Source organism: Borostomias antarcticus (assembly GCF_949987555.1).
Source record: "Borostomias antarcticus genome assembly, chromosome: 17".
NCBI lineage: Eukaryota > Metazoa > Chordata > Actinopteri > Stomiiformes > Stomiidae > Borostomias > Borostomias antarcticus.
The window spans coordinates 23,020,299-23,042,785 of NC_140250.1; the positions used below are offsets into that span (position 1 = coordinate 23,020,299).

The 22,487-nt window shown below is 46.5% G+C and overlaps 2 protein-coding genes across 4 annotated transcripts; one reads left to right on the top strand and one right to left on the bottom strand.

The window, feature by feature from the left end:
- Nucleotides 1–12,217: 12,217 nt before the first annotated feature.
- rnaseh2b (ribonuclease H2, subunit B) lies at nucleotides 12,218–19,562 on the top strand. Of its 3 annotated transcripts, XM_084451674.1 has the most exons (11): nucleotides 12,218–12,365; nucleotides 12,654–12,722; nucleotides 12,924–13,031; nucleotides 13,255–13,331; nucleotides 14,264–14,378; nucleotides 14,561–14,625; nucleotides 15,261–15,366; nucleotides 17,576–17,657; nucleotides 17,820–17,865; nucleotides 18,934–19,011; nucleotides 19,420–19,562. In XM_084451674.1, the coding sequence occupies exons 1-11, from the start codon at nucleotides 12,302–12,304 to the stop codon at nucleotides 19,531–19,533; spliced, it is 924 nt and encodes a 307-aa protein (XP_084307800.1). In that variant the 5' UTR covers nucleotides 12,218–12,301; the 3' UTR covers nucleotides 19,534–19,562. The 3 variants fall into 3 exon arrangements, with proteins under 3 accessions (XP_084307800.1, XP_084307801.1, XP_084307802.1); XM_084451675.1 differs by lacking the exon at nucleotides 18,934–19,011; XM_084451676.1 differs by lacking the exons at nucleotides 18,934–19,011; nucleotides 19,420–19,562 and adding an exon at nucleotides 17,981–18,509.
- A 1,053-nt stretch (nucleotides 19,563–20,615) lies between these two features.
- On the bottom strand, nucleotides 20,616–22,487 carry c9h13orf42 (chromosome 9 C13orf42 homolog; the record flags this gene model as incomplete). Its single annotated transcript, XM_084451807.1, has 3 exons — nucleotides 20,616–20,887; nucleotides 21,764–21,908; nucleotides 22,089–22,487. The coding sequence occupies 3 exons, from the start codon at nucleotides 22,485–22,487 to the stop codon at nucleotides 20,616–20,618; spliced, it is 816 nt and encodes a 271-aa protein (XP_084307933.1).

A 22,487-nucleotide genomic window follows, 5' to 3' on the forward strand; every position in this document is an offset into this window, starting at 1 on the left:
TCAGCTGTGCTGAGCTCCGGACAGACTTGGGTCACGCTTTTGAGTCACCAGCCAGAGGGAAGTGGGCGTTAGAGAGACACCACACAGCATAAGAGCTCCTGCGCTGGGTGGGGGTCCCTTTGTTATGCAGTGACCATTCCCTTTTCTTTGCTGCCAACCGTTCAGTATTGTCCCACCAGATCCGGTTATGCCGCCGCCTCGCCACGTAGCCCTGAGGTACCGATATTGAACCCGGTCAGAGCACTGGGAGGGTGGAGCTCACGGGAGCTGGGTGGAGAGCTAGGGGTGTGTCGTGTCGTAGTCAAGAGGCGCATGCACTTTCTCTATCGTGGAGAGAGATCACGTGATCAGGATGGCGAAGCCAGGCTAGTGTGGATGTGTGTTTAACAAAATAATAGCATCTGTAGACACTGAAGAGTAGACTGAGTGGCACTAGCAGGGCGCTAGTGAGAGATCCGTGACTCACTACCGGCCTGGACCAGAGCTGGGCTGCGTGTCCGTGGGCCTGGACCTGGCTGTTCAGTAAGACCAGACAACTTTCACAAACACCATTTTGCACCAGAAATATAAAAAACGGCCAAATTCTTGGTAAAATATAAGAATTTGATGGTTTTACTTGATGGTTGTGTGTCAGAGATGTGTGTAAGAGCATTAGGGGCCTGTATAGCCAATGGATATATTTTCTAAACCTTCCTGACAGAACTATACAACCCCCCGTAGCATACACTCTTACCCGCCTCCCCCTCTCTTTGCATTACTCCCTACCCCCTACACCACCCCTGCTACCCCTGTCACCCCTAGCCCCTGGTGCTCCCCTCTCATTGACATGCTGTGGGTCAGTTCATCAGAGGGGATCTCCAGGGAGGAATTAGCATGTGAAAGAGAAAAGTCCACAGTTTTAAGAGCTCTGTGTTTCCAATTTGCCGCCACATGCTTCAAATTAGCCACGTATTTACTAAGGTCAGGGAGTGGGCATGAGACCCATAGAGGGGAGAGAGGGGGGAGAGGGAAAGAGAGGAGTAAGGGAGAGAGATGGGGTGGGGGCAATGGTGTATTTTAGATTTGAGCTTTGGTAGGGACACTAAATGAGAGCGCTATATAAAGTAAAAAAGCATACAGTCTGCTGATTATCCTGATGGTTGGTTCTTCAACCTCCGGAAATGATGATCATGTGCACTTGTTGTATACAAATAGACCTTTCCAACATGTCAATCACGCAGAGAATAACCATTAAGGTTAGCTTGGCTTCGCCAGACCCAATTTGCAAAAATGCAAAGGGTCTGGAAATTCACAGTTGCTTTCCGATTCCCAAAGGGCGTTACCAATAGACTTACAACCAATCAGCGAAAATGCCTCTATGGCGCTCCTCTGTTCCATCTTATTAAACCGCTCCATCTTAGATAAACGGTTGTGATTGGCACAAACACATTTCTGTTTGAGCGGATTCTGTTATAACAGTTGGATATCCAGACTGATCTGCGGAGTGAAATTGAATGTAAGCTTGTGAGATCAGGCTGGCGAGGCCAGGCTACATTAAGGTTGCCTGATTTCTTAAGACCACGCCCCTTCGATAGTGCCGCCATGATGTCCCACAAACAAAGCTTGTCCTGCGTTTTTGTGTTCACAGATTAGACATGAGTGAGAAGAAAATGGTTCTTAGATAACCTTGGGGAACGTACAGTAATGACCAGAGATATACAGAGAGACTACAGACACCTAAAACACAGTTGGAAAATGTTTAAAGTGGATTAAGGCTTGTGGAAGGCCCCATAGACAGTCTAATGTGAAGACAACTTAGCTCCTAGCCTATTCAGTTCAATACTCATATAGCAGCTACATGCTATCGCAGCTAGCTAACCCTTATAGTCAGTCAACACTATTCTAACATGTCATTAACACCATTAAACATACAGAAAACCGGCTTGCAGTCTGCTGTACCATAATGTTATAAGAAAACAAGCTGTACGATCCTCTACACCTCGCTCCACATATCAGTTTACAGCAGCGGCGACACAAAAAGCTACGAAGTTAGTAACTTAGATGCTTGATGTACAGTAGCTAACTGTCACTCTTGGTTGTCTACGTAAACAAATACATGTCTACGTAAACAAAGTAGACATGTAATGTTTAAAACATGCTGTTTTAAAGTTTATACATGCAATCTGATCATAATTATCTAGAATATATGTACAACTTCTCAAATTATCTGGCTAGCAACTTTGGTATTTGTGCATAAAAACAAGTTTGGTAGCAAGCACACTAGTTTAAGAGGAGTTCAGAAAACATGGCTTACCTCATTCTACACACACACACACACACACACACACACACACACACACACACACACACACACACACACACACACACACACACACACACACACACACACACACACACACACACACACACACACTTTTCAAATCATAGTTGAGGGCTGCTTTATTTCTAGCTGTGGTTTTAACTCGAGCAAGGCGTGCTGTAGATGTAAGCTAAAGGAAATTAACACAATGGACTCGGATACTATTTTGGGCCATTTTAAAGTAGCCCCAATGTGATTAGGCCTGGTGGGTGATATAAAGGACATTTTTCCTGGCAAGGCCAAATACGAAAGTCTGTGGTCTGGCTTCTGTCAGAGATTTAGCCTACACGACCACCAGATTATTATTAGACCTTTTTAGCTCTGCTGGTAGCTGGTTAGATTTGTTCTGTGGCCAAATTACATCCTTATCATCACATCTGTAGAGTATTGTGCTCTTGTTCTATCACTTTTCAGACTGGATATATGTGTACAGTGTACATCTATCCCTTAGGGATGGTGGTGTGTGTGTGTGTGTGTGTGTGTGTGTGCGCGCATGTGTTTTTTTTTAACCAAGCCCGAGAGGCAGAAGTGGGAATGGGAGAAGGTCTGGAGTCCTGGGATGATGTCATGGTGCATGACATCACCACTGCGGTCCGGGATGACTTTAGCCCATGTGATCACTGTGGTGAGGTCACATTCTCAATTTTAACTCTCCGCTCCTGATAATAATTGACGACCGTGCAGACCGTCAGGTCACCATGGTAAGAGACACATATTGTGATTGGTTACTTCATCAGGTGAGATGATAGGTTTGACAAAATAGATTGATTGGTCCTTTTAGACTTCCCTGCAGATAACTGACATCAGACCGGTGAGAGCTGTGGAAAGTAGGCCATTAGAAACCCTGTCCTCTAATGCTGCTTATAAATTAATGTATGCATGTTTGATCAGGAGAGACAAGGAAAATTGATTATAGACCATTAAAAGTTAATTGGAACTCAACGCTTTCTACATGTGCCATTATTTGGAAAAGCAGCAAATACACATAAATACACAGCACACACATAGGCAGACACACTCTCACACACACACACACACACACACACACACACACACACACACACACACACACACACACACACACACACACACACACACACACACGTTTGCTCTGTCTCTTAGCGGGCAGCAGCCCTTCGATCCTCATTAGTGCCTTCCTGCAGCCGTGGATGGGCAGACTGAGCACGTGCTGATCCCATAAACCCGCCTTCCCCTCTCCCGCCATTACCTCATATACATGATATCACAGCAGTGTCTCATACTGATGACATCAGACCGCTAGATACACCTTCTTCCATTTACATGTTATTACATTACACAGACCCAGCTCGTGCCAAGACCCTCCTCCAAGGGCAGACAGAGACAAAGGAAAGGGTGAGTCTAAACGTCCTACCAGGTAAAGGTTTGTTAGACGATGACGTGAGAAATGATTTGGCCAAAAGAACAAATTTGGAGGCGGGGAGGGGGGGGGGGTTACGTTTGTTCTGAAGGAAGTTACAGGGCGTGTGCTTTGCAAAGTGATGTCATAATTGCCTATAGTACTAAATTGCCAAATTGGTCAAACCATTTATGTAGAAAGTGAACTTTGATCGAGTTTTTGTCTTTCTGGGCACGAATGATGAAGTCAGTAGTCTCTTACGCACTGCTTGTCTGTCTGTCCCTCTGCTAATACATGCTGACATAAACCATCTGAGGCACTACTAAAAACATAAATGTGCTTAAAACGCCAATCTGTTTATTGATTTTGTGTGTTGGGTCACAACGTTTAACGCTGTCACACTGCAGGGCTTTGGAGGTGTTAATGTTGAGTCCTTGAGAAATTTATAGAGCATGAAGCCTTGATGGGTGACTCTATCTTGGAGGCAAAATTACAGTTTTCATTGACACACAGTAAATGCACAGATCCATCATGGTAACAATTTCACTAAAAGAAGGACTCCTACTTTATCCAGACTCAAGGTCCATCAATCTTCTGAGGTAAGAGCAGGGGGAGGAGGGCTGATTTTCTGACGGGAGGATGGAAGGACGTACTCTTTCATCTTTTCATCCCATCTTTTCCTTCATCCCTCTGTCCGTCCATCCGTTTCTCCAACCATCTTTTCATCGGCTCTTCCAGATCATTCCATCAAAGCAGACTTTACCAATGTGAGCTCCGTCTTCTGTCTGCCTGACTGCCTGTCTCTCGACCTGCCTGTCTGCCTGTCTCTCGGCCTGCCTGTCTGCCTGTCTCTCAACCTGCCTGTCTCTCGGCCTGCCTGTCTACCTGTCTCTCGGCCTGCCTGTCTGCCTGTCTCTCGGCCTGCCTGTCTGCCTGTCTCTCGGCCTGCCTGTCTACCTGTCTCTCGGCCTGCCTGTCTGCCTGTCTCTCGGCCTGCCTGTCTGCCTGTCTCTCGGCCTGCCTGTCTACCTGTCTCTCGGCCTGCCTGTCTGCCTGTCTCTCGGCCTGCCTGTCTGCCTGTCTCTCGGCCTGCCTGTCTGCCTGTCTCTCGGCCTGCCTGTCTACCTGTCTCTCGGCCTGCCTGTCTGCCTGTCTCTCAGCCTGCCTGTCTACCTGTCTCTCGGCCTGCCTGTCTGCCTGTCTCTCGGCCTGCCTGTCTGCCTGTCTCTCGGCCTGCCTGTCTGCCTGTCTCTCGGCCTGCCTGCTTGCCTGTCTCTCCGCCTGCCTGTCTCTCCGCCTGCCTGCCTGCCTGTCTCTCGGCCTGCCTGCCTGCCTGTCTCTCGGCCTGCCTGTCTGCCTGTCTCTCGACCTGCCTGTCTGCCTGCCTGTCTCTCGGCCTGCCTGTCTCTCGGCCTGCCTGTCTGTCCAACTCCATCCAAATATTTAGATCACAGGGGTCATTTATTTCATTAAAGGTAAGTAAGTTAACTAACTCCTGTGTGCACGGTGTTCCATTCAGTGGATTAGTGAGTCACTCAGTAAAGCTGTCGCATCCCTCAGAGGGAAGACGTCATCTTGTCCAGGCTGAGAGGGAGCAGGGGAAAGCTGCTGACACACACACACACACACACACACACACACACACACACACACACACACACACACACACACACACACACACACACACACACACACACACACACACACACACACACACACACACACACAATAACACTCTATGTGGTCCCACAAACCCTTTAGCGCTGTGCACATTTTTATAGGAGAGCAATGGGGTTATACTGGAAACTTTGATTCACCCAGCTGAAGCAAGAAGGAAGCCGTTCTAAAGATCTGAAGAGGGATCCGTCGATTCATCGATTAATTTGTCGTGGAGTTGACAAGGGGATTGCATTGCTATTATTCACACACACACACACACACACACACACACACACACACACACACACACGCACACACACACACACACACACACACACTTCACACTTTATAAACTTCACAGACTTCTCACCGCCTGGTCCTCCAGCCCCCTCGACCTCCATTTAAATTGATCCGGAGAATATGGAACCACTTTATTCCCAATCTACTCCGGCACGCCTCCAGAATCCGGCTAATCTCTTAATGGCCCGGCCTGTCAACGACGTCACCAGGCAACCTGTTAACCTGGGAGGCGGGAGGGGTCGCACTCCGGCAGCACCGGGCCGCTCTGACCACACAGGAACCCGGGGGGGGGGGAGAAACCCTCCCGTTACCGGACCGGATAAATCACCGGCTCCCTGATCGGGGGGGGGGGGGGTTTGTGGACCTCTCAAACATTAAATTGGCTCGCTGAAAGACTAAAATGTGAAGACCAGGTGACTGGAGGTGTGAAGGAGAGGAGGGTGAGAGTAAGTGTGGGTGGGGGCCTCTGGCGGAGAGAAGAGGGGAGTTAGGTCCGGGGGTGGGGGCGGGGGGTGTAGGTGTGAGAGATGGGAAGGGAGTAGGGAAGGTTGGTCTGCGGACGCAGGGAGGGAGGAGAGGAGGTAGGTGTGGGAGAGTAGGAGAGAGAGTGGACGGGACAGATGGTGGTGGTGGTGGTGGGGGGGGCGAGGTAATAGTGGAGGTAGATGTGAGGGAGACCAAAACGTGCTGTTGTTACACACTGAGAAGGAGTACCACGCCTCCATTGAAAGACTCAGAAGAGATGGACTGAACTCGAATGAACCGAATGGGGGACAGAATGAAAACAGGGTGAAGCTACTGGTACAACTCGCCCCATGCACAACCACAGCTCACTGTTTCCCTCCACCACCTCCACTGTAAACTACTGACTTCCATACCGGTTACTATTGGGTATCAAATCTCCTGACCTGACCCGACCTTGACAGTTGGAGACGAGGCGGTGACAGTGGTTCCCCTTACGGCCCGGGCTATCATAAATAAACAAATAAACACACACATACAAACACACGGGGCCCTTTAGCGCTGTGATCTGTATTTATCCTAATTACAGTTCGGTGCTATGAGCCCGAGCACTCTCTAATTTGGACCGGCTCAGAGACTCGCGGAGCCGTCTGCGGCCGCCAGCCCTCCACAGATGTAATTACCACATCATCTCTGATCCCTGAGCCCTGAGAGGAGGAAGGAGGGAGGGAGGGATGCGGAGAGGGAGAGAGAGTGGGAGAGAAAAGGTGGGTGGTGGAGGGACGAGTGAGTTAGTGAGTGTGTGTGAAAGAGAGAGAGAGGCTGAAAGGGAGTCTATATGCGTGCTTCTATGTGCATGTGTTATGTGTGTGAGCGAGCAAGGGAGAGGGAAAGTGAGAGATGGAGAGAGAGAGAGAGAGAGAGGGGAAGAAAGAGAAAGGGAGAGCTCCTGGTAAACAGTAATTAGGGTTGTGGATGGTGCGGGATGTCTGCTTGGCGACACCAGGCTGGACCAGGACCAGGACCAGAGCCAGGGGGGCAGTCTGCGAGGATTTACTCCACCATCAGAGCCCCTTCTGTGGGATAGACAAAACAGTGAGGCCCCTCCGAGTGGAGGTCATGGTTATGGTTAAAGCCAAAGCCCCTGTCATCAAAACCCTAAGTATGGCGTGTTTTTGAATCAGTCTAACTCTCCAACAAATAAGAAACGGAGAGAGGGAGCCTGAGAGAGGGGATGGACGAAGAGAGGGAAGGAATGGTAGAGGGATAGAATGACAGAGCAAGAGAACAGAGGAGATGACATGGAGAAAAGTCTCCGCCTTCACTAAGTAGAAAGTCCCAGAATGGATGGTTTTGTGTTTATGTGAGGATTTAAAGCATTTTAATGTCGGTCTTGTTGAGGGCTTTTTCTGGGTTCAAATCTGGAACAGTCTCAAGACAAAAACATGTGAAAAGACAGTTAGCTCTAGTCAACCAACTGTATCCAGACAGACAGTAGGTCCCTCCTTCCAGCCCTCACATGGAGTGAGCGATGCTGGGAAAAGGCAGTCAGTGTCTGGGGGGACACACAAAAAAAAACTCCAGTAGCTTTACGGGAAGAGGGATTTCTCAAGTGAAGGAGGTGTGTATGTGTGTGTGTGTGTGTGTGGGAGAGAGAGAGATAGTGTTAGTTTAGTGTGTGTGTGTGTGTTAGAGAGCGAGAGAGAGAGAGAGAGAGAGAGAGAGAGAGAGAGAGAGAGAGAGAGAGTGAGAGTGCCCATTAGTGTAGACATTACAGATGTGCTGCAGGGAATACCATGGCAGTGATCTGTGAATTCCTGGCATTCTGATTGCCAGGAATTCTTTCCCTCCTGTTTTATTTCCAGGCAGCGGGAGGGGGGGGGGGGGGGCGGCGGCGACGGAGTGAGTTTTAATCCCTGGCTCACTGTTAGAATGTTGTGACATCACAAAGGGGTTCCACACTGCCTCCAGCACTCCGTTTCCCGCTCTCCCCTCAAACTCACGCCCATATTTGGAAGAAGAGAAAGGAAGGGAATCCCGGACGGTGACTCAGGAGCCTCTCCTGCCAAGGGGAATACTCCACATCTGTGTGTGTGTGTGTGTGTGTGTGAAGGAGGGAGTGGGTATGTGGCTCTCTCTGTTGCTGGAGCTTAAACTTTTTCATTCTTAAAATCTATTCTGATCTGACGTATTCTGAATGTAAGGCTAAGCAGAAGGCTAAACCCAAAGCTGCTTAACCTCCATTGATCATCTTTGCGTCTGCAGACATTAGAGCATAACTCTAGCCAAACACACACACACATACGTGCGCGCATACACACACACACACACACACACACAGCTGGCAGAGTTCTTTCCAGGGGTATGAGTGACTGCACTGACCGCATCCTGTGGGTCAGCAGTGAGTACTTGAGGCTGGGGTGGTGTGTGTGTGAGTGTGTATTTGTGTGTGGACTCAAGGGAGGTCAGATACAGTGACCTCACCGTAATCACCACCCTTGTAAAAAACACAAGCGGACCACTTGGACACACAGATGTGTGGAGACAGGATGGGTCCTGTCGTGTGTGACCAAGTCGCCAAATACATGTGACCAAGACGCTCTGTCCCTAAAGGAGAAAATATCAACCCCCTTAAAGTCCCTCATCTAAATTTGGGCTGTGGGGGTAGATTCTTAAAGCGGCACATTATAGGGACTTTAATATGGGATGGAAGAGGGACATAAAGGGGAAATCGAGAGGGAATCTTGGTTATGCTGAATTTCTCTTTTGTAGCTCTGTGATTGATGAGGAGGGCAGAGTTGGGTTTGAGGAGGGGGAAAGGGATGGGGGGTGGGTGGGCGTAGGCCCAATCCCATCCTGGACCTAAATTTAGACCCACTTTGTTCTTGTGTGCATGTTTAGGGGACAGAGACCTCTGCTGTCTGGTCCTGTCTGTGTGCCGGCCCATCAGAAAGAACACTTTTGTTCTCAGTGGGAGTATAAAAAAATCAGACCCTATGACTTTCCGTTAGACGTTCTGAAAGAGAGCTTTCATTGACTGTTCTTCGGTCTACTCTGTCTGAGATCTACTGTACCTTCTTTGTGTGCAATATCTCCATTGCTCATGAAGCATACAGATAGATAGATAGATAGATAGATAGATAGATAGATAGATAGATAGATAGATAGATAGATAGATAGATAGATAGATAGATAGATAGATAGATAGATAGATAGATAGATGTCGTAACTCGGCCCCTATACTGAAAACACAAATCTGATTCAATTCAATGATCAGCGTGTGAGATCCGTCATGTTCAGGCCTGTGCCTAGTGACACATCTTTTTATTTGCTTCTGAGATGGAGTGGGAGGTGGAAATAGTGTGACACACACCAAAGTCAAAAAGCGATGAAGATCATTTGAGCTACCATTGAGCTACCACTAGCCATTGATGTCAATGAAAATACAATGAAAGCGCAAGGGGGTGTTGTTGCACAAAAACACTTATATCACCATTATAATTTAATCTGACAATTTTGCATCCGATACATAAGTTATAGAGCATGCCATGGCCTACCCATACAAGCAAGATGAGCCCCATCCGGCCACAGGGGGCACCACAGCAATCGATTGTGTTTTAGCCACTTTTAAGCATTTTGGCTTCTTATAGCGCCACCCTGTGGCCAATCTGCTTCATATTTCTCAGCCTACCGCAACATATGCCCTGGTACTATTGTACAAAGTTTCGGAAAAATCGTCGGAGATTGGAGATAGATTTTAAACGTTTTTCAAAAAATGCAAAAATTTCAGAAAATGTACATAACTGGAAGTTATAGGTTCTCGAGGCAAATTTGTTCATCGTGAGGAGAGACATACGTATGCAAAGTTTCATAACTCTACGTCAAACAGGGAATGCGCTATGCCTGTTCAAAGTTCGCAATTTCAGTGGGCTGCTATTGCGCCCCCTATTGGCCAATCGATGTGAGACTTGCTCCATTGCCTCATCACGTGATCCTCTACCATCGGGCAAAGTTTCGTAAAAAGCGACCAATCGGTTCTATAGGCTGCCATTGACTTCAAAAAACACCAATAACAATAGGGGCTTCGCACTTTCAGTGCTTGGCCCCTAAAAAGAAAAAGAAAACAAAAGACAGTGAAAAGAGAGAAACAGGGAGGGAGAGAAAGAGAGAAGGATAAAAACAGTAAAACAGAGAAACCCTGAAGGAGAGAAACAGAGAGACTGGGTGCTCCTCTGTGATGGGCTGAACTACTCAACTGCACTGTGCCTGGCTGCTTCTCCCCCATGGGGACTCTTCGTGGCCCTGCTTCAAAGCTCTGCCAGTCACCCCTCACACACACCCCTCCCCGTTAGCAAAGCAAGCTAATTAGAGACTTGTTAACGGGCCATGCAATGAGAGCCTTCAGGACAGGGAGATCAAGATGGTGACACAGGAGCTTCAGAAACAGCACCGTACTGTCTTTTACGTTCCTCAAGCCTGCAAGGCAACCAAGATACAGAGAGCTGCTGAAAATAGAGACCTACAGTATAGTAAAATCAGATGAAATCTTTCTTCCTCTCTCTCTCTCTCTCTCTCTCTCTCTCTCTCTCTCTCTCTCTCTCTCTCTCTCTCACACACACACACACACACACACACAAACACAGTAGCTTTCACCACACACACTGTAGGAAAAACAAACAAGTGTTTCACAGGAAACCAACTGGGAGATCTAATGTCACATCCTGTATCCATTTTGTCCATGTGACTGTGTGTGTGTGTGTGTGTGTGTGTGTGTGTGTGTGTGTGTGTGTGTGTAATGCATATGCAGCATTCTGTGCCTCCCATCTCCTCACCGTGAGAGCCATATGGTCTACAAGTTTAGCCTTAGGACTTTGGAAATCACAATTCTACAAAAACAATGTTGGAACTTAGGCTATATGTTTCAGATTAAAATAAACATTGCTTGATGCTGGATTTCTATAAATATACTATACATTAGGAGTGACAATTAAAATAGACTAATGATAAATTGGGAGTGACAATTAAAACCACTAAATGAACGTGTAAGGATTGTGGATACAGTAGCCAATCCTACTACTATAGCCTCTCAAAGGCCAATCCTACTACTATAGCCTCTCAAAGGCCAATCCTACTACTATAGCCTCTCAAAGGCTGTCTCTCTCCGTGGTTCTCTGACGACCTCTAGTGGCTTTGGTCTGAAACTGGTTACATGGATTTCCAGAAGCAACCAAAACAGGTCGGATATTGTTATATTAATGCAAAGGTATGTCGTATATAGACCTACCTAACGACGCGTTTGCTATACGTACGTTGTTTGACATATCTGCTCGAATGGTTATCTGACTAGATGGCATTTCTGGATTAGAGCATTCATCAGTACGCTATACCTTTAAGATTACGTCACATGTCCACTTCTCGAACGCTGAAATCATCAATATGTAACAACTCAAATGTATCGCAAAACTAAAATGTGCACGAATCAGCTCATCATCTTCCAAACTGTTACGCATGCTGCATTTGATTATCATCAATTCGTCAGCAACATAAATAGTGTTTCAAAGTAAATCACTTAAAACTCAACTGTGTTGTGTTTTAGCGGAACTACACTTTACCCGCCTTTTCTCATGTTCCTGCGTGTGTTTATGGTGTGTTCGTTTGTGGTCGGAGGTGGCAAGTCGCAAGTGGCAAAATACCCACCTCCGACCTGTGTGCATTCGAGCTATATACCATTATATCACAGTTACCTAGTTATATCTATATACCATTATATCACAGTTACCTAGTTATATCTATATACCATTATATCAGTTACCTAGTTATATCTATATACCATTATATCACAGTTACCTAGTTATATCTATATACCATTATATCACAGTTACCTAGTTATATCTAGTGCATTCGAGCAACTGGGGGCTGAGAAACATATCCGAATTTGCGACGAGGAAGTGCGAGTTCATGCGGTGTTTTATTTAATTATTCCTAGCAAGTCGCAATTTGCACCTCCCAGTTAGAAACGAACGCACCATTACTGCGTGCATCTACTCTGCATTCAGCAACCAGGGCTCACCGTGACAGTCAGGAGCTAGAGAGACGGACCTTAGTCAAGTTAACCACCATTACTGTCATATTTCTTGAACACAATGACCACAAAGAAGAAGCGCACACCACATTCACAGAATGACAGATGGGTCGTTGTCGCAGCAGGTACAATTAGACAACTAGATAGGCCTAATGACGTAGCTAGATAGTTAGTTAGCTAGTTAGCTAACGCCTGTTAAGTTATGGGGTTAGGGTTAGGGTTAACCCTAACCCAACCCTAACCCTAACCTGTTAACCCAAAGCAAACAAGCTATTATTGCCATATTGTAACACAGTTATACCCAGCTCCCTAGCAATGTAGTTCATTATTCTAGCTAGCCTGGAAGTTGCAAGCTTCTTCCGTTGCGTGATGATCTCCCTTGTTGTTGACTGTATTGTTTCCATTGTCCACAGACTCTGCCATTGAATCAAAGAAGCTTGACAGTGACCCCTCGTTTGTAAAACTTAGGAACCCCTCAACAGGTATCGTTAGCCATAGACACTGTAACCATATAACTATATAGCTAACTGTAACTATAACTTAACTGTAACTATATAGCTAACTGTCCTCACGACAGCAATTTGTCGTTGTTGACCATGGATGTATTAATAGAACTGTTGTTGACCGAACTCAGGTTCACTTCCTCATTGTGATGGTTACAGTGTCTATTTTGCCTCTTCCAGATGTGGCCTCTCTCTACCTGCTGGGCAGCGGGGATGAACAGCTGTATGAGGTGAAGGCCTTCAACGAAGACTACCACTCCTGGTTCATAGGCCAGACTGTGCAGAGAGGTTGGTTTATGATGATACAGTTTAAGAATTCAGCTTTCCTTAGCTTTGTCTACATGCACAGCCACTTACACTTCAACGTTCATGCTATTATATTGTTTATAAATCCATAGCATAACTCCTAACTGCTTAGCCAAAGCTTGCAGGGAATTATGATGATGTGTGTAGGCCTATGTGTTGGCATGAGGATAACTCGCATATCCAAATGTGTTTTTCATTGGAATAGATGGGAGACTTCTCTATATTACGCCTATGGACCCCCTCTACCTTCTGTTACCCTATTTGATCAAAGCTGGGAGAGAGGTAAGATTTGTGAATGCTTGGACACACATGGAGGCTGATGAGTAGAGTGCAGCAATGTTACGTACAACCGTGTGTACATCACATGCCAATCTCACCGGGTGAATTCTGAACTTGCTTGAAGGATTAGCCTGATATCAGACAGAACTGTCAAGTTGTTACACTCCGCTGAGAACTTCAGTCTGATGTTGCTTCCACTCTCACTGAGTTCCATGGTGGATACATAGACAACGAATGACAACATGGAGCGAAGTTAAACAGTGATGTTCAAAATTACTAAATTGACAGCAGTTTGACAACGGTGTACGCCCCGCCCTTGGCTCTGATTGGCTAATCGTTGGAACTCATCGGTTGATTATTTTTTACTCTGAGAAACAGCTGTTTCATGTACTGTACCAACACCAGACCAACAATCAGTCAACTTTGGAGTGTGTGGAACGTCTGGACCCAGGCTAATCAAAGATCACAATATTATAGAATGATTATGATTTTTAGGCTCTGGAGTAAATTGTAATCTCACACTCAACAACAATTTCACTCACCAGCATGATGCCCTATATGCCTGCCCACCTCTGTCATTCTTTTCTGTCTGTTCTGTCTTTGTTAAGGCCGTTTCAGACGGGGAGCGATATTCCGCCTGCGTTCTCGCTCGGATCAGCGGGGGACGCACGCGTCCTGCACGCAGCGGGGAAAGCTGACTACAATTCAGCTCTTGTCACAGGCGGGCATGTGCACGAAACGAGCACGCGCACGACAATTTCATGGGGTCGCGCCCGCTTGTCGATCCGCTCCAGATTGTCCGCCGCTCCCAAATTGTCTGCTCGCCTCTCTCATTGGAAATGAATTACAGTGCGCGGATATCGCTCCTCGTCTGAAACGGCCTTTACACCTACTCTCTACAGCTGTCATAGAGGTGTCATAACTTTGTTCTACAGGGGAAGTTCCAGCCCGTGGACCAGGTGGTCATGGATGAAGATTTCCCAGCATGCACCAGGCTCCTGAGCAGCACATGCTCCCTGGCCTCCTTGCGCCATGTTACGGAGGAGAAAGGTCTGAGGTTATTCACTTGAAACAACAGCGAAAAAAACAATGAGCCTTCATAAACCACTGGGACCTATATAAACCATTAGGAAATCCACCCTATATTGTCTCAACTCTTGATATATACATTGCTGTCTGTACTAGGGTCATGCTTGGTGTCTGTGTGTTTCTAACTCTCTGTGGCCCCCTAGAGGTCGGGAGTCTCAAGTTTCACCGCTACAGCCAGGAGAAGACTATGGACTGGCTAAAGAAGAAGGTAGGTCGACTCAGTTCTCTCCTGCCGCGCAGTCTTCCATCAGTGTATTTCAGGCCTGGTCAATGACGCTCACTCACCTATGTCCTAATGTAGAACTACTGTCACACATGTTTCAAGAACGGCAGTTAATAATTACGTTATATACCATGCGGTGTTTGATGAGTTAAAGGTGCAGTGTGCAGTTTGTGATGTCCTGTTAGTCTTAGGACAATATTTCAAAGATTTTGGAAAATGCAACGGACAAAATCCCCGCCCCCAACAAATGACACTCGCTAGGCAGGTAGGTAGGTTGACAGGAAGGTTAGGCATCCGATCATTTCAAGTTGGCCACTCAAAATGATTGGACACATTTATTACAGTCCTGTGACTTCCACAGATTCTGGATTAGTTTAATTTCAGTGTCAGACCACTTTATTTATTGATTGATGTTAGGATGTAATGAGAATTGTAAAAAATATAACAAAAAGTGCTTCTGAGGCAAACCGCATACTGCACCTTTAAATCAGCTGTGCTAGGCTGGAAGGAAAGGCCTATGGTTCCAGCCCACGGACCTGAGGCCTGCCTTGACAGGCTGGAAGCTACAGGTGTTGACCAGTGTGACCCTGTGTTGACCAGTGTGACCTTGTGTGTTCCAGGTGGAGAGGACGGTGAAGGCCCTGAGGAAGAGTAGCATCTCTGTGGGGGAGGGGGTCAAGTCTGCCACCTACGTCAGAGTCAAGCAGGAGTCAGAGACCCAGGACGGTGAGTCAGACACACACACACACACACACACATTTCTAAGCACTACAATCCCACTTGCATGCATCTGCATGCAACACTAGGGCTGCCCCCTTGATTTTGTGAATCGAATCAGATTCGCCTATGATTCGTTCATATGTCTAGCGTTAGGCTGAGGGGAGACTGTGGGAGTCGGGACAGCTGTCAAAGTAACTCAAACTCGCAGGCAGCGTAATAAAAGACGTCTGTTTTTCTTGCTAAACATGAATCATCTAGCCCACATTGTCCATCTACTTTAGATGCCCCCATATTTTTATGCCGTTGTTCCCCATAGCCTACATTAGGGTTGGGCGATTTGACGATAGTCTCCTCAACTGCGCACTTGAAAGGTGCACAAATCGGCTCATGCGTTGGGCAGCAGTCAACAAGGAAATGTTTTGGCTGTCACTGAAGCATTTTCGTGGACGTTGGAGTTCAATCTGGGATTTTTTTTTCTCCAGCGGATACCTTAGTTAATAATATAGCTGCAAGCAGCAATGTGGGGGCCAAGCAGGACACGCAACCAGCGCATCAAAGGCAACAACTCAACTCAACTTTATTTATAGAGCGCTTTAAAAACAACCATGGCTGCAACAAAGTGCTGTACATTAGTAATCATAAATACATACATACTATCAGTATCAGTAAACAGTCGCTCACTGGGCCGGTCGCATACTGGGCCGGTCGCATACTGGGCCGGTCGCATACTGGGCCGGTCGGCCACTGGACCGGTCTCCCACTGGGCCGGTCGTATACTGGGCCGGTCGCTAACTGGTTCTATGGGCTGCCGTAGACTCCCATGGCAGAAGAATAAACAAAGAAGAAATAGTAAGAAAAGGTAGAAGAACAATGGAGGCCTTTGCTGCTTGGCCCCCAACAAGAAGATTGATCTAGGAAAGCAGTTTAGTGTTGTGATATTCCGTTTGGGAAATGCATGTGATTTCTGGCGCACAGTCGGCTAGCGGAGGGGAGAAGGATTCCCTGCCTTCTTCCCTCCGCTATATCAGTCTTGAGTCTCCTTTCACTGCACAACAACAACAAATAGCTACAGTAATAGCCTGGGTCTAAAACGAATGATTGTCCTGTTCTATATAAAACACAAGGCAGGTGAGTGGTCTTAGCTCACCAGCACATCTTTATAGTGGAGCAAAAAAAACGACTGCTCGTCGAATCTCAGTCGACTTTAGGGCCTTCGACTGATGATTAGACTCTTTAACTTTCAGGGGGCAGCCCTAGTACACACACACACACACACACACACACACACACACACACACACACACACACACACACACACACACACACACACACACACACACACACACACACACACACACACACACACACACACACACACACACACACACACACACACACACACACACACACACAGGATCGTGAGTCTATGGGCAGATTTAGAATATAGAATCCTTGGTTCAGGGTCCATAGACCTTAGTTCAGCATCTTTCACTTTGCGCTCAGAAAAACGCTTTTGGCCTGTCATGTTAAGTTAAATTAGGAATTATACCTTAAATTGTTTCAATCCAATGGTTGCTGTCTTTTTGGTGTGTCTGGGGCTTAAGAGCCCTATGTGCAACATAACATAAGGTAAAATTACTTCGGCCAGTAGATGGCGCCAAAACCCTAGCAAAGACATTATTCAGTCATTGCATTACATTACAGTCATTTAGCATACACTTTTATCTAAAGCAACTTACACAAATTGCATATAAGTAGGAATAATTGCATTTAATGTAGGAAGTCAGTGTACTACTACTCACCAGAACTCACAAGTGCTACTACTCACCAGAACTCACCAGTACTACTACTCACAAGAACTCACCAGTACTACTACTCACCAGAACTCACCAGTGCATCTCCTTTCTAAACGAGGGACTAAGAGCATAATCTAGTACTGAAGCCAAAGTAGAAGACTAACAAAATACAAATATAATAGGTACATAATAGGGAGGATCCTAGTCACTTATGTTAAGCATAAGTGATCCACTTGAAATTGAGTTATTGTGCTATTTTATACCTCACTCAAGTTGAAACTGTGTTTCAAGCCAAATTGTATCACATAATTACTTAATAATTAATAATAATAATACATAATTAATAATTATTGTACAATCATATCAAATATTTGCTGAGACACTGAACTGTTTCATGTTGTCTCACCATGGTGATATAGAGGACTACCTGCGCTATGCACATGGCTTGATATCGGAGTACATCAGTGAAGATCTGAGCAAAGCCCTTCTCAAGCACCTACAGTGAGTAATGGACCTACTACTCTGACCATATTATTCTCAAGTAGTATGAATACACCACATCCTTCACATAAGAGGTGAGGCAGAAGGTGTGCTGAAGGTAATGCAGATATTGCACCTTAATGTAGTGCGGTTATATAGTAATACCTCCCATCTTCCTGACAGGTTACCTGAGCTTTTAAGCCCTCAGAAGGACGAGCCCCCTTCAAAGGTATGTACAGTGTTCTCACCATGTCTTGTGTTTTACTGACCTTGTACAGTGCATTCAACACACAATACCCCCTGATGACAAAGTGAAAACTGTTTTTTTTATTATTATTTTTTAGCTGCGACCAGCAGCTCTAGAGCTCGCTCTGTCAGGTGGTCGTCAGTCGGTCGGCAGTTGGTCCACAAAGCTTTTCCTGGATAACTCAAATAGTCCTTGACCAACTGATGAAAACTAGCCTTCTTGGCTAATTCTGGTACATTCATTAATGTACACTGTCCCTACCAAATAAGCAAACAAAGAAATGCCCTGCACATAAGGTCCGCCATGATGGATTTTTCTGCAGATTGAAAATTTGGCTAAACGTATCAAAGGTAACTCCTTATAAACCGTCCAAATCCAAGATGGTGGAGAAATGTAAAATGTTTAGCATTTAAAATGCTTTCAAAACATTTTTCAAGTGCTTATAACCTTTTACACCAACAATGTAGGTACTAAAAACTGACATGGATAGCCTACAGTCATGTTGTACCATGCCAAAGTATTTGATATTTGGCAGGCATTTGAAATTTGACCATTTTGGCAAATTGAATGTTAATATAGCGCTTTAAAACTCATTTTCTCATGAACACTTAACCAGATTCAGTCACTAGTCACAAATTTGCTAAAATAAAAAAACAAAACTTTTCACTTTGTCATTGTGGGGTATTGTGTATATTGATGATAATTTTAGAATAAGGCTGTAATGGTAACAAAATGTGGAAAAAGTGAAGGGGTCTGAATACTTTCTGAATGCATGCATCTTCCACACTTGTTGGTGAATAGTTTGGTAATTTGGGACTTGGCCATTATTGTCTTGTGCTCTCGGTATTCACCCATCATCTTCAGTGCTCTGGTAGAGTAGCGTGTTCTTCATGACCGTTTCATGTTTAGCGGTGGCTAACATGCACGCGTCAAGGCGCCATCATTGCATCGTCATAGCAACTAGCGTGTGTCTGGGATGATTGGTGGGTGCTCTTGAGCGATGGGAGAGAACGATTTAACCCTCGTCGTGTCCCGTGTCATGTTCGACAGAAGCGGAAACTGTCTGACAAGCCGGTGGAGGCAGGAGACGACTACACCAAGTTCAACAGCGCAGATTTTGCCCGCAAAGTGAGTGAGATGAGCGAGTCTCTGCACGGACGCACCTGGAGGGGAGAGAGGAAAATATGCCTGAGAAAGCATCTCTCACTCACTCCTAATCTAATAGATCTATCGTAAAACAAACTCTCGCCTTCTTTTTCTGCGTTTTTTGCTGAACGCCGAGCTAAAAGCAAGCATGCGAGTGTTTGTTCTATGTACGGTTTGCCAGAGGCTAGATAGTGACGCTACGCAGTTGCTGTTTAAGATTCCTCTGCAGTGGCCTTCCAATCCACAGGTCAGAAGAGGTACCTTGGAAAGTTGTTCGCTTTTACTCTGCCTGAAAAAGCGAATCGTGAGGAGGCGTAATGAGGTTTCTGCAGCCTGCACCCAAGGTTGACAATCTGTGATATTGATTTTCCCCCCTTCTCTCTGCCTCAGCCGCCTAAGAAGATGAGCGCGGCTCAGAAAAGTTTGGCCAAGGTGGATAAGAGCGGAATGAAAACCATGTCTGCTTTCTTCAGCCCCAAGGTCAAGGCAGAAAAGAAGAACTGACTGTTATCAGCAGAATGTTAGGATGAATCTTTGTACTGCGCATGTATGTATGTTTTTTGGTAATAAAGAAAATAAAAAAAGTATTTTATATTGTCTGTCTTAGTAACCCCCACATTTAAATTGAGAAACAACATTTACGTTTTAGTTTTGTTGTTAATTCTGTTGTTAGTAACTGTTTGCTTGGTAATTGTCTGTTTCTGTTTGCGCTAGGGCTCTCGGATTACAGCAGATGTTCAACCGGTAGTGTAGTCTCCTCTTTCAGAGAAAGTAGCCACACAACCCTGGTTTAACAAAAGGAAGGGGGAGATTCAGCCGCCATTAACAATTTAATGTGGAGTACAGTACTAGTTTGTTACAATGGTGTATAAAAACCCACCCCAAAACATGTTCAAGGCCTTAAAGGCACATTTAATACCTTATGGAATTTAGTGATGTAGACCCATTGGTTTTGACTGTGCTCTTAAACTGATGTAGCCTGCTTGAAATGAATGAAATACCCCACCCAATAACCGTAGAATGTCAAAGTCTTAAACACATTTGCAAAGGACATTTGCAATGGAAAATTGGCCCATGTTTGGTTGCGATGACTCGGGAAAGCAGATTGCTGTGTCATCTGCTAAACTGAACAATGAGTGAGTAACACTGTTGAGGTTGTTACGTATGGCGCTCATTGTGGATCGAGTGACACTTAGACGACACAGTCCCCACGACCCGCTGTATGGATAATTCATCAGTCAGCCAGGCGGGGATTAGAGTTTATGAAACGATGACGTCAGCGAAGGTGCCTGACTGAGTGGCAGGTGGTAACCAATGGTAACCCAAATGTGTACTTCAACAACAGCGACCCTTGAGCTTCCACCATGGGGTTCCACAAACTCCTTTGTTGGCTACGTCTGTCTTTGGGTACACCCTCTTTGAAGGTCGTGGTCCTCTAGGCACATATGGACATCTATCTCTACTACAGTCTAGCTCCTCCCAACTTGAGCCGAGTGCCAGAGTTGTCCATAGGAGACCACCTGTATTCTACTGCAATACAAAACCACAGGACGATAAAACATCCCATAATTTACTCCTTGTTCTTCTTACTCCTTGTTCTTCTTTAGCTTGGGTTTGAATCGCAACGTCTGAAAAGCGCTCTCCACCGCTTTGGGCAGATGGATGGGGTTCCTCTGGAGACGACGCTGGCTGCTCGTGGTCCCGCCCTCCTGCTTATCCTCCTTCTTCTTCTTCTTCTTCTTGTCATTCTTGTCACCGGCCTGCGCAGGCACCGTCTTTTTGGACTCGTCCACGACACCCCGTGGCACCCGCATGACCCAGTTGGAGTGGAGGTCGTGCTCACTGGTACTGGTGGCCACTGAGGGAGAGAGAGACAGAGAGAGAGAGAAAGAGAGAGAGAGAGACAGGTAGGCGTATCAGGATGGAAACTTTCAGACTGAGACCAACAATTCCTCCTCACCCACAACTCCTCATAGGCAAGACTTCCAATGATCACCTGATTTCAATGTCACAACAGCAGATGGATGGAGGTGTCTGCTGAAGGACAGTGTAGGCCGATTAATCCTGTCAATTTAGACTTTTGCCAATAGTGTAGTGGTGACTGAAGAAGTGGGTATACTAGCAACTATTCTGAAATTGTTCAGTTTTTAAATATGGTGGATAAAGAAGAGGGTACACTCCGTTGACTACACTAACCATCAGGGCTGGACTGGGTGAATATTTCCTACCGGGAAATGTAGCCCCAGTCAGGCCACTAGCCGAGCCGACGCGGTGAGATGGAACACCTTCAGTTTCGTTTTGTTGACGGGGGGAGGGGTGCTGCTGCGCGATTTGTTGACGGGGGGGGGGGGGGGGGGTGCTGCTGCGCGATTTGTTGACGGGGGGGGGGGGTGCTGCTGCGCGATTTGTTGACGGGGGGACAGGCCATTCACTGCGGGCCAGGCCAGTTGGCTCTCTAACGGCCCACGCAAATGACACCTGAAACTAACAGAGGGAGGGGTGGGGCCTACATATGATTGGGCCAGCCCAGTGTCAGTATAGAAAATGGACCAATGGGCCGCTGTCCCTGCTCTATGGGCCGTTCGTTAGCTCTTTTTTTTTTTAGATCGGCCCACAAGTAGGTCCGGCCCACCGGGCATTTGCCCGGTACGCCACATGGCCAGCCCAGCCCTGCTAACCATTGTGTAAATGGACAACTTTTGTTGAATAACCTCTAACTTTTGTTAAAACCCACCAATGAAATCAACATCAGCGTGTCCGTCGTCTATGTGAGGCTTGTGCTTGGGCTCAGGGTCGCAGCTCGCTATGACGGAGTCAAAGAACTCCAGTGAATCTTCCTCGTTGGGGATTGGAGGGGCGGACGGCTTGGTCCTTGACATCTGCCCAAAAGAAAAACTGAGTGAGTAAATTAATGTGTTAATTGTTCAACATATGAGGTCATTCTGTTGACGTATTGCTACAAAGGAAAGGAGATCCATACATAGAGAGGGAGAGAGAGAGAGTTTGCTGTTGAGCCACCATTGAAATCCAACAAGCCTCAAAACGTGCCTCTAGCCTACCTGTGCGTTCTTGGGTACGGGCGGCGGAGGGGCGGGTTTCTTTTTGGAGGTGACGGTGGCCGTCGTCTCGCTGGCCCTCAGGTTGTTGACGCTCCTTGTGTACTGGCGCCTCAAGGCCACCAGCTCCTCCAGATACTCCAAGCAGTTCTGGTTCTGGGAGTACAACCATATCCGGTCCTCCTGCCGCTGGTAGTAATACAGAGCCGTGGTGGACTCGATGCTCACCGAACTTTTACTCCGCTTCAGAGTGGAGCCGACGGAGGTCTGTGTCCTCTGGCCCACCACCAGCATGGAGGTGCTGCGGACCAGCCTCACGGTGCAGGCGCTGTGGTAGTCCTGCTCTGACCGGTAACCGCCGCTGTCTCGCGCCCGGAACGCGTTGTTGATTTTCCTGAACAT